Source organism: Chiloscyllium plagiosum, unplaced genomic scaffold (genome assembly GCF_037043375.1).
Source record: "Chiloscyllium plagiosum isolate Xiang-an unplaced genomic scaffold, Cpla_swu_hap1 HiC_scaffold_27, whole genome shotgun sequence".
Classification (NCBI taxonomy): Eukaryota; Metazoa; Chordata; class Chondrichthyes; order Orectolobiformes; family Hemiscylliidae; genus Chiloscyllium; species Chiloscyllium plagiosum.
The window spans coordinates 19954853-19980081 of NW_028270165.1; the positions used below are offsets into that span (position 1 = coordinate 19954853).

The 25229-nt window shown below is 46.5% G+C and overlaps 2 protein-coding genes across 3 annotated transcripts in view; both read left to right on the forward strand.

Annotated features, from left to right (window-relative positions):
* Positions 1-25229, forward strand: part of LOC148143355 (uncharacterized) — a 352041-nt gene that overhangs the window by 227824 nt on the left and 98988 nt on the right. The gene's annotated exons all lie outside the window — the stretch shown is intronic.
* On the forward strand, positions 8095-18928 carry LOC148143361 (uncharacterized; the record flags this gene model as incomplete). Its single annotated transcript, XM_087975178.1, has 2 exons — positions 8095-8738; positions 17243-18928. Coding segments are annotated over 2 exons (807 nt in total), but the record flags the coding sequence as incomplete, so codon positions are not given.

Below are 25229 nucleotides of genomic sequence, written 5' to 3' on the forward strand. Positions count from 1 at the left end.
AAGATATAAAATAGACCTAAGGGGCAACCTTTTCATGCAGAGGGTAGTACGTATATGGAATGAGCTGCCAGAGGATGTGGTGGAGGCTGGTGCAATTGCAACATTTAAGAGGCATTTGGATGGGTACATGAATAGGAAGGGTTTGGAGGGATATGGGCCGGCTGCTGGCAGGTGGGACTAGATTGGGTTGGGATAGCTGGTCGGCATGGACAGGTTGGACCGAAGGGTCTGTTTCCATGCTGTACATCTCTGTGACTCTAAATGCCCTTCAAGGTGGACCAGCCATCAACATCCTGTAGAGTGGCACCACCATCTTTGCAGCTCATCTGGTCATATTTATCATGGCCATCAACATGTGTGTGAGCCATGGGATTGCAAAAGGAGCATCTTCTGGGGCAAATCTATATCACTAAGGGACCTCATAAGCCTAGCAATTAAATACCTAACAATACCGACAAACAGAAGAAAATTATTCTGACATACATAGCTAAATTGATAAGCCAATTGTACCAAGAGCCCGATCCCCATTTTCCCCAACTGGTACCTTCAAGGAATACCTGGATCTCGTCTTGTATCTTAGTAATAGTGCGATCAGGAATGCCCATAATGCATTTATCTTGGACAATGGTGCAGACCTCACCTTCCTGGGCGAGTATATAGTCTAAGGCATACCGATTCTGCATAGAGTAAAGATGCAGATCTGATAATCCCAGTTTATTCTGTTCCAGAGCCTCTTTAGTCTTATTCCCGAGAATAGTCAGGCTGTAACAGAGGGAATTGTGGTTCTTTTGACTTATCACCCCAGCCGATCCTTCCAGCCCCCCGGTACTCGGTGGGGGGGAGGAGGTGGAGAAGGAGTGTTTGACCTTGAGCTATTTAAAAAGCAGCTACATTTTCTCTGCCTTTTTGCTGAGGGGATCTGAAGCTGTAACAAAGTTGGATCGCAATAAAGGTTACCTGTACTTACTGCTGGGCTCAGACTCTCAGTTGAGCTGCAAAGCTTTTTATTTTAAAGCTGTTCATTTGTTTCTGCCTCCTGCACTAAGTTTCGAATGTTGTGTATCAGATGTAAATTTTTCAGGAGTGCAGAGTTTGTCATTTCATCGCATTGTAAAGTTTACTGGCAGCATCGGGAGCTGTGTGCTGTGTTCAGTAGAAATAATGTGGAGGAGCCGGTGTTGGACTCGGGTGTGTAAAATTAAAAATCACGCAATACAAGGTTTATTTGGAAATACTAGCTTTCGGAGCGCTGCTCCTTCGTCAGGTAGTTGTGGAGAATAAGATCATGATCACAATTTATATCCAAAGGAGTCTAGTGTCACAGAAATGTGATACATTAAACAATTCTAGATTTAAATCTTTTAGAATAGATTTCTGCTCTTTGGTTTGTTAATCCCAGAACGTGTTTTAAATAGCATTCTCAAGAATGTAATTTAAATGCAGAGCTTTTCTAACAATGTCAAGTCTGACTCGACATTGGAACCCAGACAGAATTCACAACTATTGTTAGAAAAGTTCTGCATTGAAATGAAATGTATCACCACCACCCACGGTGCCCCTGTGCATTCTTGCCTGCCACCCACTGTGCCCCCAATCCACTGCCCTCCATGATCCACAGCATTGTGTCCATTCCATCTCTCGCCCAACACCTCCATTCTCTCTGTCATGCCACCCTCTGCACCCTTGTCCATTTTCTCTCTCTTGTCCCCCTCCCTCAGCTCACCCCCGTCCATTGTCTGTCCCTGCTGTGTGCCCCTCCTCCAGCCCTCTTTGATCGCTGTGTATCAAGCTGATGAAGAGAGAGAATGGATGTTGGGAGACAGGAGGGGCCAGAAATAGGTTATATTTAAAATTGAGAACAGGTAAAATTATACATTCAGAAACATTATTAAAGTCTGAAAGCATGTTCAATTTTTTAAGAGCTGCTGGAATCTTTCTGAAAATTGCACTGAAATATGTGCAGTTAGGCCACAGCTCAGGATAGGCTGGAAGGGTGAATGGCCTGTTCCTAGTCTTGTGATATTGGTTCTGATGATGCAGAAATAGTCATAGCGTTGTATAGCATGGAAACAAACCCTTCAGTCCACGCCGACCAGATATCCTAAATTAACCTAGTGACCCATTCGCCAGAATTTGACCCATGTCCCTCTTAAACCCTTCCTATTCATATCCCCATCGAGATGCCTTTTAAATGTTGTAATTGTACCAGCCTCCTCCACTTCCTCTGGCAGCTTATTCCATACACGCACCATCCTCAGCTTGATAAGGTTCCCCCAACCCCCACCTTCCCTCTCTCCCTCCCAAGATGAAGAGTTGCCCAGAGGGAGGAGGTTTCACTCTGAAACTCAGAAGATCATTTCCACACAGTGACATCAACAATGGAGCAAGAGGTGTCTGGGTAATGTGCTGGGGAAGGGGCAGGGCCAAGCTGAAGGCGGGCCCCCACACTGCACCTGCTGCACATGGCTGGCCGGATGGTCCGCGCTGCCTTGCAGAGTTTGCAAAAATCCCTTCCCTTCAGAGAATCCTCACATTGTGGAAGCAGGTCACTCTGCCCAACGGGTCCACACTGACTCACCGAAGGGTAACTCACCGACACCCGTTTCCCCTATCCCGATTGCTCGACATTTACCCCCAACTAATACACCGAACTGGGCAGTATGGGTAATTTAGCGCAGCCAATCCACCCTAACCTGCACATCCCGGGGTACTATGGGTCATTTAGCATGGTCAATACACCCTTCACCTGGACTAAGTTAAAAAGCATACAACACCGGGTTAGAGTTAAGCAGGTTTATTTGGAAGGGCTCCTATTTGGAGCGCTGCTCCTTCATCAGATGGTTGTGGAGAATAAGGTCATAAGGCACAGAATTTATGGAAAAATATTATAGAGTCCTGCCACTGAAATGATATCTTGACAAACCTGGATTGCTGAGTCTTTCATCTTTTAGAATGGGTTACAGGTATCATTAATGTAAATCTCAGAACTTCCTGTAAGGCACCTTCGAGAAAACATAAGGCTTTATAACAAAATGTGACATCTTAGCTCAGACAATTCTTTAAAAGAGTGAGGTTAGAGTCTGTGTGTATCCCAATCTTGAGTCAGACTGGTTCTATTTCCAAAATGCCAGAAGTTTCTCCTTGCCTCCATTCCCTTTACTCTGAGGCTGTGCCCACTAGTTCTAGTCTCTCGAGTCAATGGAAACTTTTTCCCAACTTCCATTCTTTCCAGGCCATTCAGTATTCATTACGTTTCAGTTAGAACCCCCCTGCTTGTGGGCCTATTAACCAGCGTCAACTGCATCCTTCAGGATGAGTTCCAGCAGGGATTAGGTTCAGCAAACTGAGAATGGAGGGAGTGTGTGTGGGATAGAGATTTTCAACTTCTAAGGAATAAGCGAGGAAAGAGAGTTCACTATAAATTAGAACTGATCAGGTGGGCTGATTGGTCCAAAGTGTGGTAGATGGAGTTTAAATCAGAGAAATGTGTGGTTTGCATTTTGGTCAAGCTATCCAGACAGGACTGACACTGTTAAGGGGAGTGTTGCAGAAGAAAGAGACCTTGGAATGCAGGTTCATAGTTCCTTGAAAGTGGAGTTACCAGTAGACAGGATAGTGAAGGAGGCATTTGGTATGCTTTCCATTATTGGTCAGTGCATTGAGTATAGGAGTTGGGAGGTCATGTTGTGGCTGTGTACGACATTGGTTAGACCACGTTTGGAAGACTGCATTCATTTCTGGTCATCCTTTTACAGGAAAGATGTTGTGAAACTTTGAAAGGTGTCGGAAAAGATTTACAAGGGTGCTGTCAGAGTTGGAGGGTTCGAGCTACAGGGAGAGGCTCATTCAGCTGGGGATATTTTCCTGAGAGCATTGGAGGCTGAGGGGTGACCTTATAGACGTTCATAAGAGGCATGGATAGGGTGAATATCCAAGGTCTTTTCCCCAAGGTAGGAGAGTCCAAAACTAGAAGGCATATATTTGAGGTGAGTGGGAATTTTTAAAGGCATCTGGATGGGTACATTAATAGGAAGGGTTTAGAGGGATATGGGCCACATGCAGGCAAATTGGAAGTAGATTAATTTAGGATATCTGTTTGGCCGGACAAGTTGGACCAAAGGGTCTGTTTCCGTGCTGTATTACTCAAATCTTCTTTGGTGAAAGCAGAAGTGTGATTGTGAAGGCTGGAGTTTCAGAGCAGCTTTCAAAGATGCTTTGCCCTTAATGGGAGCAGAAGTTACAATGAAACCCTGCATTTGTGAGACAGCAACTGAGTGAGTGAGGACATCCAGGATTTTGGTGGAAAGTGGGAATTCATTGCACGGTGGGGATGAAGCTCAACTTATTGAGTCATTTCTGCTGGTGAGTGAAACCAAGTCTCAAGATTAGGAGTACATTCAGGACAGAGATGAGGAGGAACTGTTTTTGCTGGAGTTTAGTGAATCTATGGAATTCTCTGCCCAAGGAAGCAGTAGAGGCAGCTTCATTAAGTATGTTCAAGACACAGTTGGATGGGTTTTTGCAATGATAGGGGAATTAAGGGTAGTTGGGACAATGCAGGGAGGGGAGGATCTGAGACAATGGATAGATCAGCCATGATCTTAATGAATGGCAGAGCAGGCTGGATATGAAACTACAACCCTGCATTTCCCATGGCTAACCCACCTAACCTCGACATTATGGGCAATTTAGCATGAACAATCCAAATCAAGGCCAGTGAGCAGTCTAGTGATGTGGGAAATGAACTTTAGAGAATGATGGGGACAAGGAGAGTAAATATACCAGCAATCAAAACTGGATTCTAAAGATCACAAAAATTGAAACCAGAAACGGTATTTGAATGTGTGCTGCATTGTAACAAAAGTGAATGAGTTGACTGCACACATTGAAGAGAATAATTGTGATCCGAGACTCCTTACAGAGACATGGCTTCAGGATGACAAGGATTGGATCCTGAATATCGAGGGTTTGGTCAAATGGGAAGTGAGGTAAAGGTATAGGGTTGGTGCTGCTAATGAAAGCACTGATCACAGGGTAGTCTGGTGTCAGCTCGGATTTCAGGTCCTGATTTCTTGGTCCTGTGCTGATCTCCCTGTTCCCACAGCGTAAGATGTTGTTCTGATCTCCGCTTTGCTGGATTTCTGCTGAAGCTTTGTCCCCCCTTTTTTTTTCACTTTCCGGAACAATAAAGCATTCAGCCAATCAAGCCTCAACCCACAATCTCCCAGCCTGTCAACCATCCAGACACATAGTGTAATCATAGCAGGGAATCACATGAAAAATGAAACCAAATTTGAAACAAATAGGTGCTCGTGTTTAATGTTTGTTCATTCAGAAATAGGGGTCTCCCAGGATTCTGATTCTGTCCTACTTGAGGAATTCTCTCTCTTACATCTATCTATGAGAACCCAGCTATGATTTACAACAATATTTACACCAACAGAAGTAAGGCACCTGTTCTCAAATAGACATGGAAATAGACATTTTATCTCTCATGTGTGCACACACACAAGTCCACAGGAGTGAATGTATATTTGCAGAATTATATTTGCAGAGCTGAGCAGAAATGTCACTTTGTTATTAAAATTATATGGAGAAGGTGCCTTCCAGGAAGACTGGGGTGTGCATATTAATGATACCTGCAACCCATTTGAAAAGATGAAAGATTAACAATCCAGGTTTGTTAAATGTATCATTTCAGTGGTAGGACACTGTCATGTTTTTCTATAAATTCTGTGTCTTATGATCTTATTCTCCACAATCACCTGATGAAGGAACAGCGTTCCAAAAGCTAGAGCTTCTAAATAAACCTGTTGGGCTATAACATGGTATTGTGATTTTTAACTTTGTCTAGGTTAGGGGGGATTGGCTATGCTAAGTTATCCATTGTACCCAGGGACGTGCAGATTAGGTGTGATAGTCAGTGAGTAGAGCATCAGGTGTAGGGGAATGGGTGTGGGTGGGTTACCCTTCAAGGGTTGGTTTGGACTCGTTGGGCTGAGTGGCCTGCTTCCACGCTGTGAGGATTCTGTGAAGGGAAGGGATTCCTGCAAACTGTGCACCTTGCCCTGACCCTTTTGTTTCGTCCCTTCTCCCTCCCCCTCCCTCACCCATTGGCGTCACAACATGGAAGTGGCCCTGTCAGTTTGAGTGAAACTCCCTCTCTTTGGGCAACTCTTTATCCTGGGAGGGACAGAGAGGGGAGGGGGGAAATCTATTCACTTGTGGCAATTGGAGTGAATCCAGGGAGGGAGCAGACGCTGCAAACTCAGGTATGTGTCTTAATTACCCGGGTGAGGAGGGACAGAAGGATGGGATGGGGCTGTTTTCCCCATTGCGCCACAGCCTGAGAGGTGACATTATAGACTTTTATAAAATCATGAGCATGGATAGGATAAATGGACAAGGTCTTTCCCTTGGGATGGGGGAGTCCTGAACTGGAGGGTCATTGGTTCAGGGTGAGGGCAGTGGGGAAATGTAAAAGAGACCTCAGGGGCAACTTTTTCATGAAGAGGGTGATGCGTATATGCAATGAGCTGCCAGAGGAAGTGGTGGGGGCTGGTACAATTCCTGCAGTTAAAAGGCATCTGGATGGGCGTATGAATAGAAAGGGATCAGATGGAGAGTGGCCAAGTGGTGGCAAATGCAACTGGAGTCAGAGATGTACGTCACAGAAACAGACCCTTCGATCCAACTCGTCCTTGCTGACCAGATAGCCAACCCAATTTAGTCCCAGCTGCCGGCACCCGGCCTATATAGGGGCCAAGTGATGGCAAACGTGACTAGATTAATTTAGGATATCTGGGCAGGTTGGGCCAAAGAGTCTGTTTCTGTGCTGTGTGACTCTAATTGTCTTCAGTGAAAGCAGAAGTGTGGTTGTGAAGGCTGGACTTTCAGAGTATGTTTTGCCCTGACTGGGAGCAGAAGCGTTTGACTGAAGTGTATTGGTGTTAATGCCTTGATGTCTCATTTTGCTTTCACCTTCTCGGGATCATTAACCATTTTGTGTCTGGTCCTTCCTCAAGAAGCTGCATTGCAGGTTCACCCTGAATTGACACTTTTTTTGCTTCCCAAAATCAGATCTGCTCACTCTCAGCAGGATCCCAGGGTTGTGAAAGATATTAACTTTCAGGTGGAGTATCCAAAATTCAGAGAGATGTCAGTCTTGATGTTTTTGCTCATCTGCCCCTGTAAGAACCTGAATCAGCAACTTCAGGGGAATTAGTTAGATCAGAGGGGGAGAGAGAGTAGGATGGTGCTTTCAATTTTGTGGAATAACAAAAGACAAGAATATTCCACAGAAAGTAGAATTGCTTGTTCAGAATTTCTACCCTGCACTGACAGTGAAGACTTTTGTAATCTCTTTTTAACAGTGTATTTGAAGATAGAAGTTTCAAAATCGACGCGTGAAGTCCTTATGCCCGAAATGTTGACTCTCCTGCTCCTTGGATGCTGCCTGACCTGCTGCGCTTTTCCAGTACCACACATTTCGACACTGACTCTCCAGCGTCTGCGGTCCTCACTTTGACGTCAATGTCTGACAGTCACTCAATCCATCGGGACCGGAAACAATTTTCAACTGAGTCTGTGAGAAGGAGCAAAGCGTTTTGGTTCCTGTTTGAGTACGTTTTCAGCATCAGTGGGACTGGATGAGAAACCCTACTGTTGCAGCGCATTGAGTGTGGGGTGTGTAGCAGCAGGAATTGACGGCAGGGAGGGACTGGAAACGTGTTTGTGTGCAGCTGAAGCTTCGGCCATGGAGAAACCCGAGGAATCCTGTCCCATGGAGAAACGGTGGAAGTGTAGTGATGGCAGGAAAGGCTTCTGTTTCCCGTCTGCCCTGCAGATTCATCGACACATCCACACAACGGAGAGACCATTCTCCTGCCCAGAGTGCGGGAAGGGCTTTGCACAGGCCTCCGCCCTGCTTAAGCACCAGCGGGCCCACACCGGGGAGAGGCCATTCCCCTGTCCCGAGTGCGGGAAGGCCTTCAGCAATTGCTCCGACCTGCTGAGGCACCAGCGGATCCACACAGGGGAGAGACCGTTCCCATGCCCCGAGTGCGGGAAGGCCTTCAGCAATTGCTCTGACCTGCTGACCCACCGGCGGGTCCACACGGGGGAGAGGCCCTTCAGCTGCCCAAGTGTGGGAAGGCCTTCAGCAATTCCTCCAACCTGCTGAGGCACCGGCAGGTCCACACCAGGGAGAGGCCTTTCAGCTGCCCTGAGTGTGGGAAGGCCTTCAGCGATTCCTACCACCTGCTGAGGCACCAGCAGGTCCACACGGCGGAGAGGCCCTTCAGCTGCCCCGACTGTGGGAAGGCCTTCAGCAATTCTTCAACCCTGCTGAAGCACCGGCGGGTCCACACGGGGGAGAGACCATTCCCCTGCCCCGAGTGCGGGAAGGCCTTCAGCGATTCCTCCCACCTGCTGACCCACCAGCAGATTCACACGGGGGAGAGGCCGTTCTCCTGCCTCGAGTGTGGGAAGAGATTTACTCAGGCCTCCAACCTGCTGACCCACCGGCGGGTCCACATGGGGGAGCGGCCGTTCAACTGCCCCGAGTGCGGAAAGGACTTTACTCGCTCCTCCCATCTCCGGAGGCACCAGCGAGTTCACATACCATTGCAGGGGGGATTGAAGGAGCGACGGCCGAGTGCCATTATCGACTGGACTATTAACCCAGTTCCAGGGGGTCCCGGGTTTGAATCCCACTGCAGCAGATGGCGCTATACAGGGTATGGGTTGAAATTGCTGAGTGAGTCAATACTTCCTCCAGGTTAGGGCTGTACCAAGGATCCAATTACAAAGGGACAACTCAGTGGTGACCAATAGTAAAGAAAGTGGTTGGGGGTGGGGTGGGGAGTGTGCGCGCTTTGACTTTGAGCTGTTTAAAAAGCTACTTTTTCTCGGCCTTTTTGCTGAGGGGATCTGAAGCTGTAATAAAGTTGGGTCGCAATAAAGGTTGCCTGAGCTTGCTGCTGGGCTCAGACTCTTATTGAAAGCTTTGAGCTCCAAGAGTTTTTGTTTTAAAGCTGTCATTTCTTTCAGCCTCCTGCACTAAGCTTCCAATGTCGCGTATCAGATGGAGTCGTGAATGAGCAGCCAGTATCGTGAGAACTTGTCAATTTTTCAGGAGTGCAGAGTGTGTCATTTTATCGGCGTTGTAAAGTTTCCTGGCAGCATCAGGAGGTGTGGGCTGCGTTCGCGAGAAATTATATGGAGGAGCCGATGTTGGACTGGGCTGGATAAAGTTAAAAATCACACAACACCAGGTTATAGTCCAACAGGTTTATTTGGAAGCATGAGCTTTTGGAGCACTGCTCCTTCATCGGGTAACTGTGGAACAGGATCATAAGACACAGATTTTATAGCAAAAGATCACAGTGTCATGCAACTGAAATGACATATTGAACAAACCAAGATTGCTGTTAAGTCTTTCACCTTTTAGAATGAGTTGCAGGTTTCAGTTCATTAATCTGTAAATCCCAGAACTACTATTAATTCACGTTCTCGAGATGACTTAAGGTTTTTTTTAAAATAAGTGACGTCTCAGCCCAGACAATGCATTAAAAGTGTGAGGTTCGAGTCTGTCAGTATCCCAATCTTGAAACTAAAACCAGTCTAATTCAAAGTAGGAATTTATAAAATATTACACTGACTGCCTGCAGTTTGTGCACTTTTTGAGCAAAGTAGAAATATCTGCAACCCATTCTGAAAGTTGAAAGGCTTAACAATCCAGGTTTGTTCAATATATCATTTCAGTGGCAAGACACTGTAATGTTTTTTCTATAAATTCTGTGCTTTATTCTCCACAACCACCTGATGAAGGAGCAGCACTCCAAATGCTGGTCCTTCCAAATAAACCTGTTGGACGATAACCCGGGTTTGTATGATTTTTAACTTTGTCCAGTTTAGGGTGGATTGACCGTGCTAAAGTACCCATAGTGCCCAAAGAGGTGCAGGTTTGTGTGGATTGGCTGTGCTAAATTACAGTGTTCAGGGGTGTGCAGGTTATGGTGAACTGGCAAGGCTAAGTTACCCATAGTGAAGATCTTGACCTCTCTTAAGGGGCCTTTTGGTTGGAGATTGGTCAAAAGAATCAATTAAATGCAGTCTGTACAAAGCAAGGTTATCAGTTTAATAAGGCAGCTTGACGCAATTCTGTCCAGCAACACCGTGATTAAAGCTTCTGTGTTCCATGGCGATGTTGCGTGATTACATTAGAAAATTACACATTATTTATTTGTGTTTTTTTTAACAGACAGTACAGTCTTAATTACAAAAGACCAATCAAATGTAATAAGGTGACATGATTTACAGTAGGTTAATCCAATGATATTTCCTGGGAAAGGGGTCTTAAGTACGTAAATGGTAGCAGTTCAAGGTTAGTTCAAATGGTCAATTAATGTGTCAGTGTTCATTTTAAGAAAAGTCCATTGTCCTCTTATCTTTGGATTTTAGCTTAATTCTGCAAAACAGCAGGACAAGTTCAGAGTTCAATCATTATTCTCAGCCATTTTGTTGTATTATTTTAAATTGAAAAGCCATTTTGTGGTTAGTAAAAATCTACATATACTTGTTGCGTCTGACAATAACCTAAATTCAAATTTTAGATCCTCACCTGAAGCATCAGTGTCTGAGGGGTGACCTCATAGACGTTTGTAAGAGGCATGGATATGGTGAATACCCAAGGTCTTTTCCCCAGGGTAGGGGAGTCCTACCCTGTTTGAGGTGAGATGGGAATGATTTCAAAGGGATCTGAGGGGCAACTTCACGCAGAGAGTGGTACATGTATGGAATGAGCTGCCAGAGGGAGTGGTGGTGGCTGGTACAATTACAACATTTTAAAAAGCATCTGGATGGGAATATGAATAGGAAGAGTTCAGAGGGATATGGGCTACATGCAGACAAATGAGACTAGATTAGTTTAGGATATCTGATTGGACGAATTGGACCAAGGGTCTGATTCCGTGCTGTATGACACTAACACTAATTGTCTTTGGAGAAAGCAGAAGTGTGGTTGTGAAGACGGGACTTTCAGAGCAGCTTTCAAAGATGTTTTGCCCTTACTGGGAGCAGAAGTTGTTACAATGAAGTCTTTCATGTGTGAGACAACAACTGAGTGAGTGAGTACATCTGGGATTTTGGTGGAAAGTGGGAATTCATTGCACTGTGGGGATGAAGCCGTGTCCTATCCAGTCATTTCTGCTGGTGGGTAAGACCAGGCCTCAAGATTAGGGGGAGTAGATTTAGAACAGAGATGAGGAGGAGACAGTGAGGACTGCTGCTTTTCCTGGAGTGTAGTGAATCTAGGGAATTGTCTTCATTAAGTATATTTAAGACACAGTTGAATGGGTTTTTGCATGGTAGGGGAACTGAGGTTAGTTGGGGCAATGCAGGTAGGAGGAGCTGAGATGATGGATAGGTTGACCATGATCGCAATGAATAATGGAGCAGGCTAGAATGGCCAAATGGCCAACTCCTGCTTTTATTTCTACGAAACTATTTCCCATAGCTAACCTACTTAATCTGCACATCACTGGGCACTATGGGTAATTAACATGATGAATTCATTCTAACCTGCACCTACCTGGACACCATGGGTAATTTAGCACAGCCAATCTAACCGAATCCGCACAACACTGAACACTGGGTAATTTAGCATGGTCAATCCACCCGAACCTGGACAAAGTTAAACATCACACAACACCAGGTTATAGCCCAACAGGTTTATTTGGAATTACTAGCTTTCAGAGCACTGGTGGTTGTGGAGTATAAGATCATAAGGCACTATGATGATATATTGAACAAACCTGGATTGTTACCTCTCTCATCTTGTACAGTGGGTTGCAACTATTATTCGTATGCAAATTGTGATAACATAAGGTTTTATCACAAAAGGTGACATCTGGGCTCACTGGTTCGCACTGCTGCCTCACAGCCCCAGGACCTGGGTTCGATTCCAGCCTCTGGCGACAGTCTGGGTGGAGTTTGCACATTCTCCCCGTGTCTGCGTGGGTTTTTTCTGGGTCCTCTGGTTTCTTCCCACAATCCAAAAATGTGCAGGTTAGGTAAATTGGCCATGCTAAATTGCCTATTGTGTTACATGCATTAGTCAGAAGTAAATACGGGGAATGAATCCTGGTGGATTACTCTTCGGAGTGTCGGTGTGGACTTGTTGGGCCAAAGGGCCTATTTTGATACTGTAGGAAACTAATCTAATCTCGGCTTAAACAATGCATTAAAAGTATGAGGTCAGAGTTTGTCTATATCCCAATCTTGAATCAGACTAGTTCTGTTTCTAAAGTAGGAATTTATAAAATACAATATGTTCTGACTGCTTGCAGATTGTACATTTTTGAGCAATGTATCTGAAAATATAATTCTGCAATTGCAAATTCACCCCCAAGGACTTGTGTGTGCTTACATGCATGAGACAGCGAAAACGTCTATTTCCGTGCTGTATATCGGTCTATTTGATAACAGGTGCTTTATTTCTGTTGGTGTAAATATTGTTGTAAATCATAGCTATGTACTAACAGTTACATGTAAGGGAAAGAGAATTCCTCAAGTAGGGCATTATCAGAATCCTGGGAGACCCCTATTTCTGGTTTACTTCCTAATGAACAAACATTGAGCATCAGCACCTATTTATTTCTAATTTTTGTTTCATTTTTCTTGTTTGATTCCCTGGTATGATTACACTTTGTGTTTGATTGGTTGTCAGGCTGGGAGATGGTGGGTTAGGTTGCGATTGACTGGATGTTTTATTGTTCTGGAAGATGTAAAGCGGGGAGGGGTCAAAACTTCAGCAGAAATCCCGCAGAGCCGAGAACAGACCAACATCATACTCTGTAGGAACAGGGAGATCAACAGAGGACAGAAATCAGGACCTGAAATCCGAGCTGACACCGACGACCCTGTGATCAGTGCTTTGATTAGCAGTGCCAACCCTCTGACTTTACCTAGCTTCCCATTTGACTACTCTCTTGATATTCAGGATCCAATCCTTGTCATCCTGAAGCCATGTCATAATTATTCTCTTCAATGTGTGCAGTCAATTCATTCACTTTTGTAACAATGCAGCACACCTGCAGATACCCTGTTTTTAGTTTCAATTTTTATGATCGTTGCAATCCAGTTTTGAATCCAAATACATTTACTCTCCTTGTCTCCATCGTTTCTCTGATGTTCATTTCCCATGTCACTACATTGCTCACTGGCCTTGATTGGGTCCCCCCACCTTATCTCAGTCCCAACCCTCGGACTCAGCACTGCATTTTTGACCTGCAATCTTCTTCCTGGCCTCTCTGCCCACACCCCCTCTCCGGCCTATCACCCTCACCTTAACCTCCTTCCACCTATCGCATTCCCAATGCCCCTCCCTCAAGTCCCTCCTCCCTACCTTTTATCTTAGCCAGCTTGGCACACCTTCCTCATTCCTGAAGAAGGGCTTGTGCCCGAAACATCGATTCTCCTGTTCCTTGGATGCTGCCTGACCTGCTGCACTTTTCCAGCAACACATTTTTCAGCTTCCTTCGTCATTTCCGCCACCTCCAAACAGATCCCACCACCAAGGCTATATTTCCCTCCCCTCCCCTATCAGCATTCCGGAAAAACCACTCCCTCAGTGACTCCCTCGTCAGGTCCACACCAACCCAACCTCCACTACCGGCATCTTCCCCTGCAACCGCAAGAAATGCAAAATGTGCGCCCACACCACCTCCCTCACTTCCCTCCAAAGCCCCAAGGGATCCTTCCATATCTGTCACAAATTCACCTGCACCTCCACACACACCATTTATTGCAGCCGCTGCACCCGATGTGGCCTCCTCTACATTGGGGAGACTGGCCGCCTACTTGCAGAACGTTTCAGAGAATACCTCTGGGACACCCGCCCCATAGTGGAACACTTTAACTCCCCCTCCCACTCCGCCAAGGAATGCAGGTCCTTGCCCGCCTCCATTGCCAGACCATGGCAACACGACGCCTGGAGGAAAAGCGCCTCATCTTCTGCCTTGGGATGAATGCAGATTTCTTCAGCTTCCTCATTTTCCCCCTCCCCCCACCTTATCTCATTCCCAACCCTGGACTCAGCACCGCCTTCTTGACCTGCAATCTTCTTCCTGACCTCTCCACCCCCACCCCATCTCCAGCCTATCACCCTCACCTTAACCTCCTTCCACCTATCGCATTCCAAACGCCCCTCCCCCAAGTCCCTCCTCCCTACCTTTTATCTTAGCCTGCTTGCGCAGTCTCCTCCTTCCTGAAGAAGGGCTTGTGCCCGAAATGTCGGTACTCCTGTTCCTTGGATGCTGCCTGACCTGCTGTACTTTTCCAGCAACACATTTTTCAGCTTTGATTGGGATTGGCCGTGTGAAATTACCCATAGTGCCCAGGGATGTGCAGGTTAGGTGTATCTGTCAGGGTAATGTAGAGCGGTAGGGGAATGGGTATGGGTGGGTTCCCCTTCAGAGGGCCGGTGAGGACTCGGGCCGAGTGGCCTGCTCCCACACTGTGGGGATTCTCTGAAGCGAAGGGATGTTTGCAAACGGTGCAGGACAGCGCAGGCGCAGTGTGGGACAGCTGGCTGCTGCTTCACCACGCCCACCTGTTCCTTTTATGACGTCACAACGTGGAAGTGACAAACAGATTGAGTGAAAATCTCTCCGTCTGGGCAACTCTTCATCCTGGGGTGGGAGGGGGGGGGAAATCTGTTCACTTGTAGCAACGGGAGTGAATCCAAGGAGGGAGGAGACCCTGTCAACTCAGGTATGGGACTTAATTACCAGGTGAGGAGGGGCAGAAGGGTAGAGATTGGGAAGATGGAGGGTTAGATATCTTTTCTGTTTTCCTTTGCGAAATGCACCCAATTTCCACAAGTAACTGCAACAGGTATAAGTACAGCACATGCAGCTTCAAGCCGGCTGTGCATCCCCTGATATTCCTCTGCCTTGGTTCCAGCACATTTGGCTTCCTTTCCCATCCCCACTCCATTCCACATTTAAAAGGCGTCTTGATGGGTATATGAATAGGAAGTGTGGAGGGATATGGGCTAAGTGCTGCCAAACGGGACCAGATTGATTAAGGATATCTGATCGGCATGGATGAGTTGAACCGAAGGGACTAATCCTGTGCTGTATAGCTGGTAGACAATGGTCCTCAGAGTTCTGTTCCTATTAGGCTGGTGCTTAGCTCTGTTGCACATGGCCTTGGCGACAGCATCAGATTCTGAAATGAGAAAAGACCTAAAATATGTGCGAGGGAGGGGTTCTGTTCCAGGTCCATACATGGATATGGTGTAGTTACTTATGCCGCAAAAGGCCTGTTGTCCCCCAGCCAATAGAACGCAAGCCGTTGATGTACACAGGGAGGAGGTCTGAGGCTCCTTTGCCTTACGCAAGTGGGTGAGACAAGTCTCAATTAGGCAGGAGATGTTATGTGGAACATGAACAATTGCACACCCATAGCTGGTACCATTAAAGAAATTCTCATACGACAGTGGAGTTAAAAGGTGTCTGTAAACAGGTAGCAGGAGGGCTAATACAGTATTGGAAAGTGATACTGTATTTCTTTCAGAGAGTCGGCAGTAGGGAGTCTGACAAATAGATTGGGATCAGAGGACTGGGGATGGGTCAAGAAAGTCATCTACCGATAGAGAAGAGTAACGTACTACTGCCTCTGGGGTGAGCAGCGTTCTGTGGACCTGTATAAATAAGTTGTTTGTAGACTTAGGAGTTTCCCCAGCAGGCTTCCCTTTTCTCGAGCAGGCCTGTCCTGCAAAAAGGGATGGTGTTCCCAGGCGTCCTTAAAATATTTACCATAATAACGGAATGGATCAGTTTTATCCTCACTCGGCTTGCGTCTGCAGGTAAAATCAAAAAGACAGGTTCGGTAACGACATGATTTCTACTGTCCAGATGGACCATCTGGTCTTTCTGATGTAAGAGTCCATTGTAATAATCAATCTTCATCACGTTCCACACGTCAAAGGCGTCTGGTCCGGTGCACTGGATGACATCTCCTCAGCACGGGTGGTGGATAATCTCTGATCATTCCTGGTTGCATCCATATTTAGTGGCTTTCTCCATCAGATGTTGTATGTGATCAAACAGGTCAGTAGATATGCAATCTCCCACATGTCCCTCCTCTTATTACAGATACTTGAACTAAGAATAGCATTAGAACAACAGCAAAATTCAAAAACCCAAATGGACAGGGTCCACTCCTTTTCTTGGGATTCCAGTATTCTCTCCTCCTCTTCCCCCCTTTTGATTGGTGCGGCCAGTCAATTTACAATGGTGCAGGTGGACCCAAGCCGTGTGCCCAGCGACTTTGACCACCGTAGGGGTGGGAAGTAAAACCTGGAAGGAGCCATCCCATCTTAACGAGCACCAATGAACCAGGCTCTACCCGTGACAAGGCTGAAAGGGAGGGAACATTGCCGTAGGCCGCACGTATAACGTTAGTTAGAGCAAGAACATAGCCAATCATTGCTTCGGTCATGTGGTGGAAGTGGACTGAGGAGGGAGCCGAATTGTTCCGAGGGGTACGGAGCGGGCAACTGCAGGGAATCTCAGCTGGAGACAGTTGTGTCTCACCTACAGACGTGGATCGCACCTGAAATAAGGCCACAGGGAGTAGCATAACTAATGCATCCACTAGAATACAGAAGGAGCTTGATACGATAAGGAAATGTTAACCACACTGTTGGCTCTCGATGCAGGTGCAGTGGCACTGAATCACAAGATAAAAGTGACCTCACCGTTATGACCTCAGTTATTTACCAGTTAATATCAGTGGATCAACTATCTGTCAATGAAGTGATATCGTGTATTGATTGGTAATTGTCTGAATATACAATGCGATCACGGCCCATGTTTTCCTTTAAGAAAAGTGTACAAGTGCCTCTGTATTAAGCCATGTGCGCAGTTCCTCTGAGGAATACAGAAATGTTTCCGGACACACTGTATCCAGCCATATGAAGAAATAAAGAGTGAAGTCTAAAACAGTCATACCGATGGTGAGGGTTCATTGATTGATCGCAGAACCGAGTGACCCCACCAGGGGTCTGATTTTCACTTGCAAACTCAGGTATGTGTCTTAATTACACAGTGAGGAGGGACAGAAGGATAAAAGATTGGGAAGGGGATGGGATAGATGTCTTTTCTGTTTTTACTTTATCTTTTCTTTTCTATCAGGGACTGACACTGATGACCTTTGTAATCTCTTTTCACAGAATATTTGAAGTTGTGAAGACGAAAGTATCAAAGTCAACAGATGGAAGGCTTAGGCCAGAAACATTGACTCTCCTGCTCCTCGGATGCAGCCTAACCTGCTGTGCTTTTCCAACGCCACACTTTCTGTCTCTAACTCTCCAGTGTCTGCAGTCCTCACGTTGACATCAAAGTCTGACAGTCACTCGATCCATCAGGACCACAACAATTTTTGACTATGGTTCTGTGCCAAGGAGCAAAGCTTTTTGGTTCCTGTTTGAGTACATTTTCAGCATCAGTGGGACTAGATGAGAGATTCTACTGTTGCAGTGCACGGAGTGTGGAGCCTGAAACAGGGATACGGCCTGGGAAGAGGAATTCACGGCAGGGAGGGGCTCTACACGTGTTTGTGTGTAACTGAAGCTTCGGCCATGGAGAAACCCAAGGACTCCCGCCCCGTGGAGAAACCATGGAAGTGTGGCGACTGTGGGAAAAGCTTCCGTTTCCCGTCTGTCCTGGATACTGATCGGCACAGTCACACCGGGGAGAGGCTGTTCCCCTGCACAGAGTGCAGGAAGAGCTTTACACGGGCCTGCAACCTACTGACCACCAGCAGGTCACACGGGGGAGAGGCCCTTCCCTTCAGCTATTCCACCACCCTGCTGAAGCATCAGCGGGTCCACACAGGGGAGAGGCCCTTCAGCTGCACCGAGTGCGGGAAGGGATTTACCTGGGCCTCCACTCTGCTGACCCACCGACGGATCCACACCGGGGAGAGGCCATTCACTTGCCCAGTCTGCTGGAAGGCCTTCAGTGCTACCTCTACCCTGCTAAAGGGGAGAGACCCTTCAGCTGCCCTGAGTGCAGGAAGGCCTTCAGCGATTCCTCTGCAACATCAGCGGGTCCATACAGGGGAGAGGCTGTTCGCTTGCTCAGTGTGGGAAGGGGTTCAGTCAGCTGAGCCACCTGTGGAGGCATGAGCAGCTCCACGAGAGGGACAGGCCCTTCGGGAAGGGGTTCACCTGCTCGGTAAAGCTGCTGACCCACTGGTGGGGGTAGTGGCCATTCACCCGCTTTCAGTTCAGGAAGGGCTTCACACACTGCACCCAACTGTAGAGGCACCAGTGTGTTCATGTAGGGTCAGGGGTTGTGCAGGTTAGGGTGGATTGACCCATAGTGCCCAGGGATGTGCAGGTTAGGTGTATTAGTCAGGGGGGGTAAATGTAGAGCACTAGGGGTGGGGGAATAGGTGTGGGTGGGTTACCCTTTGGAGAGTTGGCGTGGACTCGTTAGGCCGAATGGCCTCGCTGAAGGGAAAGGATTTTTGGAAACTGTACAGGGCAGCACTGGCGCAGTGCGTGCAAGCGGCCGTCCGGAGTAAGCGCAGTGCGGCAGCATGTTTTTGGGCCTCACTCCATTGATAATATCACAAGGCGGAAGTGTCCCTGTCAGGTTTGAGTGGAACTCCCTCCCTCTGGGCAGCTCTTCCTCCTGGGAGGGGGAGGGAGAGGGAGGAGAGGGCGAAATCAATTTTTGTTTAAGGTGGACGTGTGGGGCGAGTCCAGAATCAGATGGCAGACGTTTCAGGTGAGAGGGGAAAGATATACCAAGGGGCAACCTTTTCATACAATGAAGAAAAGCTCTGCCTTTAAATTACATTCTTGAGATTTGATATTTAACAGAAGTTCTGGGATAACATTCCAAGGAACAGAAACGTATTCTAAAAGATTTAATCTAAAATTGTTTCGTGTATGACATCTCCATGACACTGGACTCGTTTGCCTATACATTTTGTGATCGTGATCTTATTCGCCACAACCACTGCTGAAGGAGCAGTACTCTGAACATGAATGCATCCAAATAAACCTGTTGGACGATAACCTGGTGTTGGGTGGACTGGATTTGCTAAATTATCCATAGTGTTCAGGGACGTGCAGGTTAAGGTGGATTCGCCATGGGAAATACAGGGTAGGGGGTGGGTATGGGTGGGGTGGACTCAATGGGCCCAATGGACTGCGTCCACATTGTCTATAACTTACCCCCACAACGGAGCATTTTATCTGCGTGTGCCCCGTTAAGCCCCTTTCAAAATGTTACTGGTTTCAATAAGATCACTTCTGGTTCTTAGAGTCATAGAGGCATACAGCTCAGAAACAGACCCTTCAGTCCAACTGGTCCATGTCGACCAGGATTCCCAAACTAAACCAGTCCCACTTGCCTGCATTTGGCCCATATCCCTCTAAATGTTTCTATTCATGAACCCATCCAAATGTCTTTTAAACATTGTAACTGTATCTGCATCTCCCACTTCCTCAGCAAGTTCATTCCCCAAACAAACCACCCTCTGAGTCACTGCCCCTCAGGCTCCCTTTAAATCTCTTTGCTCTCGCCTTAAAGAAATTGCCATTCGTTTTGAGTTCCCCTACGTAAAGGAAGAGCCCTTTGCTATTCACCTTCCCTCCTCCCCTCATGATTTTATAAATCTCAGTAAGGTCACCCCTCAATCTCCTACGCCCCAGTGAAAAACGTTCCAGCCTCTCCTTCTATCTCAAACCCTCCAGTCCTGGTAACATCCTGGTAAATCTTGTCCAAATGCCCTTTAATAATAATCTTCTTACAACAGGGCAACCAGAAATGTACTCAGTACTCAAAGTGGCCTCATCAACATCCTGGACAATCTCAACATGATGTCCCAACTCCGATCCATGACAGTGTGAACAATGAAGGCAAGCATGCGAAACACCTCTTAACCACCCTGTCTACCAATGATGCAACTTTCAAAGAATTATGTCCCTGAAAACCCCATGTCTCTCTGTCTTACAACACGACCCTGGGCCTTACCATTTACTGTACAAGTCCTGCCCTTGCTTCTTTTAGCAAAATGCAATCCCTCGATTTGATCCATACCTCTCTCGTACACATGGTCTCTCTTTCAGACACACACACACTTACACACACCCTCTCTCTCATTCATGCGCGCACACATGTCAATGGAGTGAATTTGTATTGGCAGAACTATATTTACAGATACATTCAATTTTGCTCAAAAAGTGCACAATCTGCAGGCAGTCAATCCATGTAATATTTTATGAATTCCTACTTTGGAAATAGAATCAGTTTGATTCATTGGGGGGGTCATTATAGGTGATCATTATGGGGGACTGTAACTTGCCCAACATTAACTGGAAATGCTTTCACTCTGGTACGTCTTATGGATCAGTTTTGTCCAGTGTGTGCAGGAGGGTTTTCTGGCACAGTATGTCGAAGGGCTGACTAGAAGGAAGGCCACACTGGATCTGGTACTTGGTAATGAACCAGGCCAGGTGTTTGATTTAATGGTAGGTGAGCACTTTAGAGAGAGTGACCATAATTCAGTTAGGTTTCATTTAGCGATGGAAAGGGATAGGAACGTGCCGCAGGGCAAGAATTATTGATAGGGCAAGGGCAATTCTAATGCAATGAGGCAAGACTTAGGATGCATAGAATGAGGTAGCAAAATGCAGGGGATGGGGACAATTGAAATGTGGAGCTGGTTTAAGAAACAGATATTGTGTGTCCTTGGTTGGTATGTCCCTGTCAGACAGGGAGGAAGTGATAAGGTAAGGGAACCATGGTTTTCTACAGAAATTGCATCTCTTGTTAAGCAGGAGGAGACCTTTGTGACAATGAGATGAGACGGTTCAGATGAGGCCATGGAGAGCTACAGATTAGTTAGGAAGGATTTAAAGAGAGAGTTAAAGCAAACAGAGGACATGAGCAGTCTTTAGCAGGTGGAATAAAGGAGAACCCTAAAGCTTTCTATAGGTATATGAGGAATAAAAGGATGACTAAGGTAGGAATAGAGCCAAAGACAGAATTGGGAAGTTGTGTGTGGGCCCTGTGGAGATCCAAGAGGTGTTAATGAATATTTCTCATCGGTCTTCACTCAGGAAAAGGAGACTATTGTAGGGGAGAAGAATGAGATACGAGATATTAGACTAGAAAGGATCAAAGTTAGTAAGGAGGAGGTGCTATCAATTCTAGAAGGAGTGAAAGTAGACAAGTCCCCTGGGCCGGATGGGATTTATCTGAGGATTCTCTGGGAAGCTAGGGAGGATATGGTGGAGCCTTTGGCTTTGATCTTTGAGTCATCATTGTCTACAGGTTTAGTACCAGAGGAGTGGAGGGGTGCAAATGTTATGCCCTTGTTCAAGAAGGGCAGTAGAGATGACCCAGGTAATTATAGACCAGTGACCCTACGTCTGTTGTAGGGAAGCTTTTGAAAAGGAGTATAAGAGATCGGATTTATAATCATCTAACAAGTAACAAGTTGATTTCAGATAGTCAACATGGTTTTATCAAGGGCAGGGCATCTCTCACAAACCCCATTGAGTTTTTTGAGAAGGTGACCAAGCATGTGGATGAGATTATGGCAGTTGACGTGGTGTACATGGACCTTAGTAAAGCCTTTGATAGGGTTCCACATTGTAGGTGTTGGAGAAAATGCAGAGGCATGGGACTGGGGGTGATTTAGCAGTTTGGATCAGAAACTGGCTTGCTGAAAGAAGACTGAGTGGTGATTTATGGAGAATAATCAGCCTGGAGTCCAGTTACTAGTGGTGTGCCACAAAGATCTGTTTTATGACCACTGCTATTTGTCATTTTTATAGATGACTTGGACGTAGACATAGGTGGATGGGTAAGTTTGCAGTTGACACTAAAGTTGGTAGTTCCAAATAAACCAGTTGGACTATAACCTGGTGTTGTGTGATTTTTAACTTTATCAACCTCAGTACAATACCAGCACCTCCACATAGTTTCTCATGAACACAGCCCACACCTCCCAGAACTGCCAGTAAACTTTACAATGCTGATGAAATGACACAGTACCTGCAGTCGTGAAAAATTTACAATTTCTAACGATACTAGCTCCTCATTCACTGCTCCATCTGATACACAACATTGGAAACTTAGTGCAGAAGACTGAAAGAAATGAGCAGCTTTAAAAAAAAAACCTCTTGAAGCTCAAAGCCTTCAATGAGAGCCTGAGCCCAGGGTAAGTTCAGGTAACCTTTATTGTGAGGAGAAAGTGAGGTCTGCAGACGCTGGAGATCAAAGCTGAAACTTTATTGCTGGAACAGCACAGCAGGTCAGGCAGCATCTAGGGAACAGAAGATTCGACGTTTCGGGCACATGCCCTTCTTCATTTATTGTGACCCAACCTTGTTACAACTTCAGATCCCCCCAGCAAACAAGTGTACAAAAAGTAGCTTTTCTAAAAAACAGCTCAAGGTCAAAGCCCACACACTCCCATCCCCCTGCCTTTCTTTACTATTGGTCAGCACTGAGTTGTCCCTTTGTAATTGGATCCTTGGTAAAGCCTGAACCCATAGGAAGTATTGCCTCACTCAGCAATTTCAACCTATACCCTGTCTCCAACTAAGTTTTTCATGGCTGTGGGTCTGGAGTCATGTGCAGGTCAGACCGGATAAAGGATGCAGCTGGGACGACTGAGTGAATCTTTTCCCTAAAAAGGAAGTGAGTGAATCACATAGGAATTTCTCCACCCCCACTCCCCAAAAATGGTTTCATCGTTAGATTCTGAACTCCAGATTTCTGACTGATTTCCAATTCCACCATCTGCCGCGGTGAAATTCAAACCTGGGAGTCCCTGGAACTGGGTTGATAGTCCAGTCAATAATGGCACTCGGCCGTCGCTCCTTCAAACCTCCTGCGATGGCTCTGCAGGTGGAAGGAGTGGTTAAAGCCCTTCCCGCACTGAACCTGTCAGTACCTCAGCAGGGCAGAGGAATAACTGAAGGCCTTCCCTCACTCGGGGCAGCTGAAGGGCCTTTCGCCTGTGTGGATCCACCGGTGGATCATCAGGGCGGAGGAATTACTGAAGGCCTTCCCGCACTCGGGGCAGCTGAAGGGTGTTACGCCTGTGTTGATCCACCGGTGGATCAGCAGGGCGGAGGAATTACTGAAGGCCTTCCCGCACTCGGGGCAGCTGGAGGTCCTCTCGCCCGTGTGGATGTGCCAGTGGGTCAGCAGGTGGGAGGCCTGGGTAAAGGTCTTCCCGCACTCTGGGCAGTGGAGGGCCTCTCCCTGGTGTGACTGCCAATGAGTCTCAAGGTCAGACGGGGCATAAAAGCCTTTCCCACAGTCGCCATACTTCCATGGTTTCTCCATGGGGCAGAATTCCTCCGGTTTCTCCATGGCCAAACCTTTAGCTGCAGACAAACACATATAGAGTCCCTCCCTGCTATGAATTCCTCTTTCCAGGCCGTATAGCTGTTTCAGGCTCCACGCTCAGTAGGCTGCAAAGGTGGGTCTCTCATCCAATCCCACTGATGCTGAAAACGCACTCAAATAGGAACCAAAAAGCTTTGCTCCTTCTCACAGAATCACAGTCAAAAATTGTGCTGGTCCCGATGGATTGAGTGACTGTCAGACATTGACGTCAAAGTGAGGACAGTGGTTACTGGATAGTCAGTGTAGGAAAGTCCGGCGCTGGAAAAGCACAGAAGGTCAGGCAGCATCCGAGGAGCAGGAGATCGATCTGTTAATTTTGAAACTTCCATCTTCAGATCTTCAAATAATCAGTAAAAAGAGTCATCACTGTCAGTACATGGTAGGAATTCAGAACAAGCAATTCTACTTTCTGTGGAATATTCTTTTCTTTTGTTATTTCACAAAATTGAAGCACCATCCCAGCCTCTCTCCCCCTCTGTTCTTACTTCGCTCTAACGAATTATCCTGAAGGTGCTGATTCAGGATCTTACAAGGGCAGAAAAGCAAAAACATCTCTCTACATCTTGGATACCTCCACCTGAAAGTTAATATCTTTCACAACATTGGGATACTGCTGAGAGTGAGCAGGTCTGATTTTTGGAAGCAAAAAAAAACAATGAGTTTGCAATAACCCCTTCTCTTCAGACAATCCCCACAGTATGGAAGAGGCCACTCAGCCCAACACGTCCACACCGACCCTCCAAAGCCACACCCATTTCACTACCCCTATTGCTCCACATTTACCCCTGACTAATGCATCTAACCTGCACATCCCTGGGCACTGTGGGTAATTTAGCATGGCCAATCCACCCCACACAACACCAGGTTAGAGTCAGAGGTTTATTTGGAAGGACCAGCGTTCGGAGCACTACTTCATCAGGTGGTTAAGATCATAAGGCACAGAATTTCTACAAAAATATCAGTGTCCTGCCACAGAAACGATATTTTGAACAAACTTGGATTGTTAAGTGTTGTATCTTTCAGAATGGGTTGCAATTATCATTAATGCGTAATCTGAGAAATTCTTGTTGGTCACCTTCTCAAGATAACTAGGTTTTATCGCAAAAAGTGACATCTCAGCTCAAGATAATGCATAAAAGTGAGGTCAGAGTCTGTCTGTGTCCAAATCTTGAGTCAGACTGGTTCTATTTCCAAAGTGGAATTTACAAAATATTACATGGATTGATTGCCTGCACTTTTTGACCAAAATAGAATGTATCTGCAAATATAATTCTGCAAATTCAAATTCACCCCCATTGACGTATACGTATGTATGTGCATGAGAGAGAAAAAAGTCTATTTCTGTGCTGTATATTAAAAAAACAGTGAGGGTAAACAGCACAACGATTAAACAAACAGTGAGGGTAAACAGCACAAGCGCCATTAAAAGCAGATGGAAAGTGAGTGTAAAATGTCACTATGACAGGACAGGCCCCACATTCCTTCCCCTCCGTCCCCCACCCCCCAACCTGCCTCACCTTTCACCACCCGGGCCCAGTACCTTCCAGGTGGCCCCATACAGCAGCGGTCCTGTGACAACCCCGCTGTCAGATGGAGAACTGGATTATGCGGACCCGACCCGAAGACACCAGAGCGGGGAAATGGCTTCAGCGTGGAGCCGGACAGCTACCTCAGCCCTGGGAGGGTGCAGCAGTTTGCTGTCACCACGGGGATGCACACAGCTACCCCAGAGGGGCAAGACCAGCAGCAAATGGACAGTGTCAACCTTGTAAACTG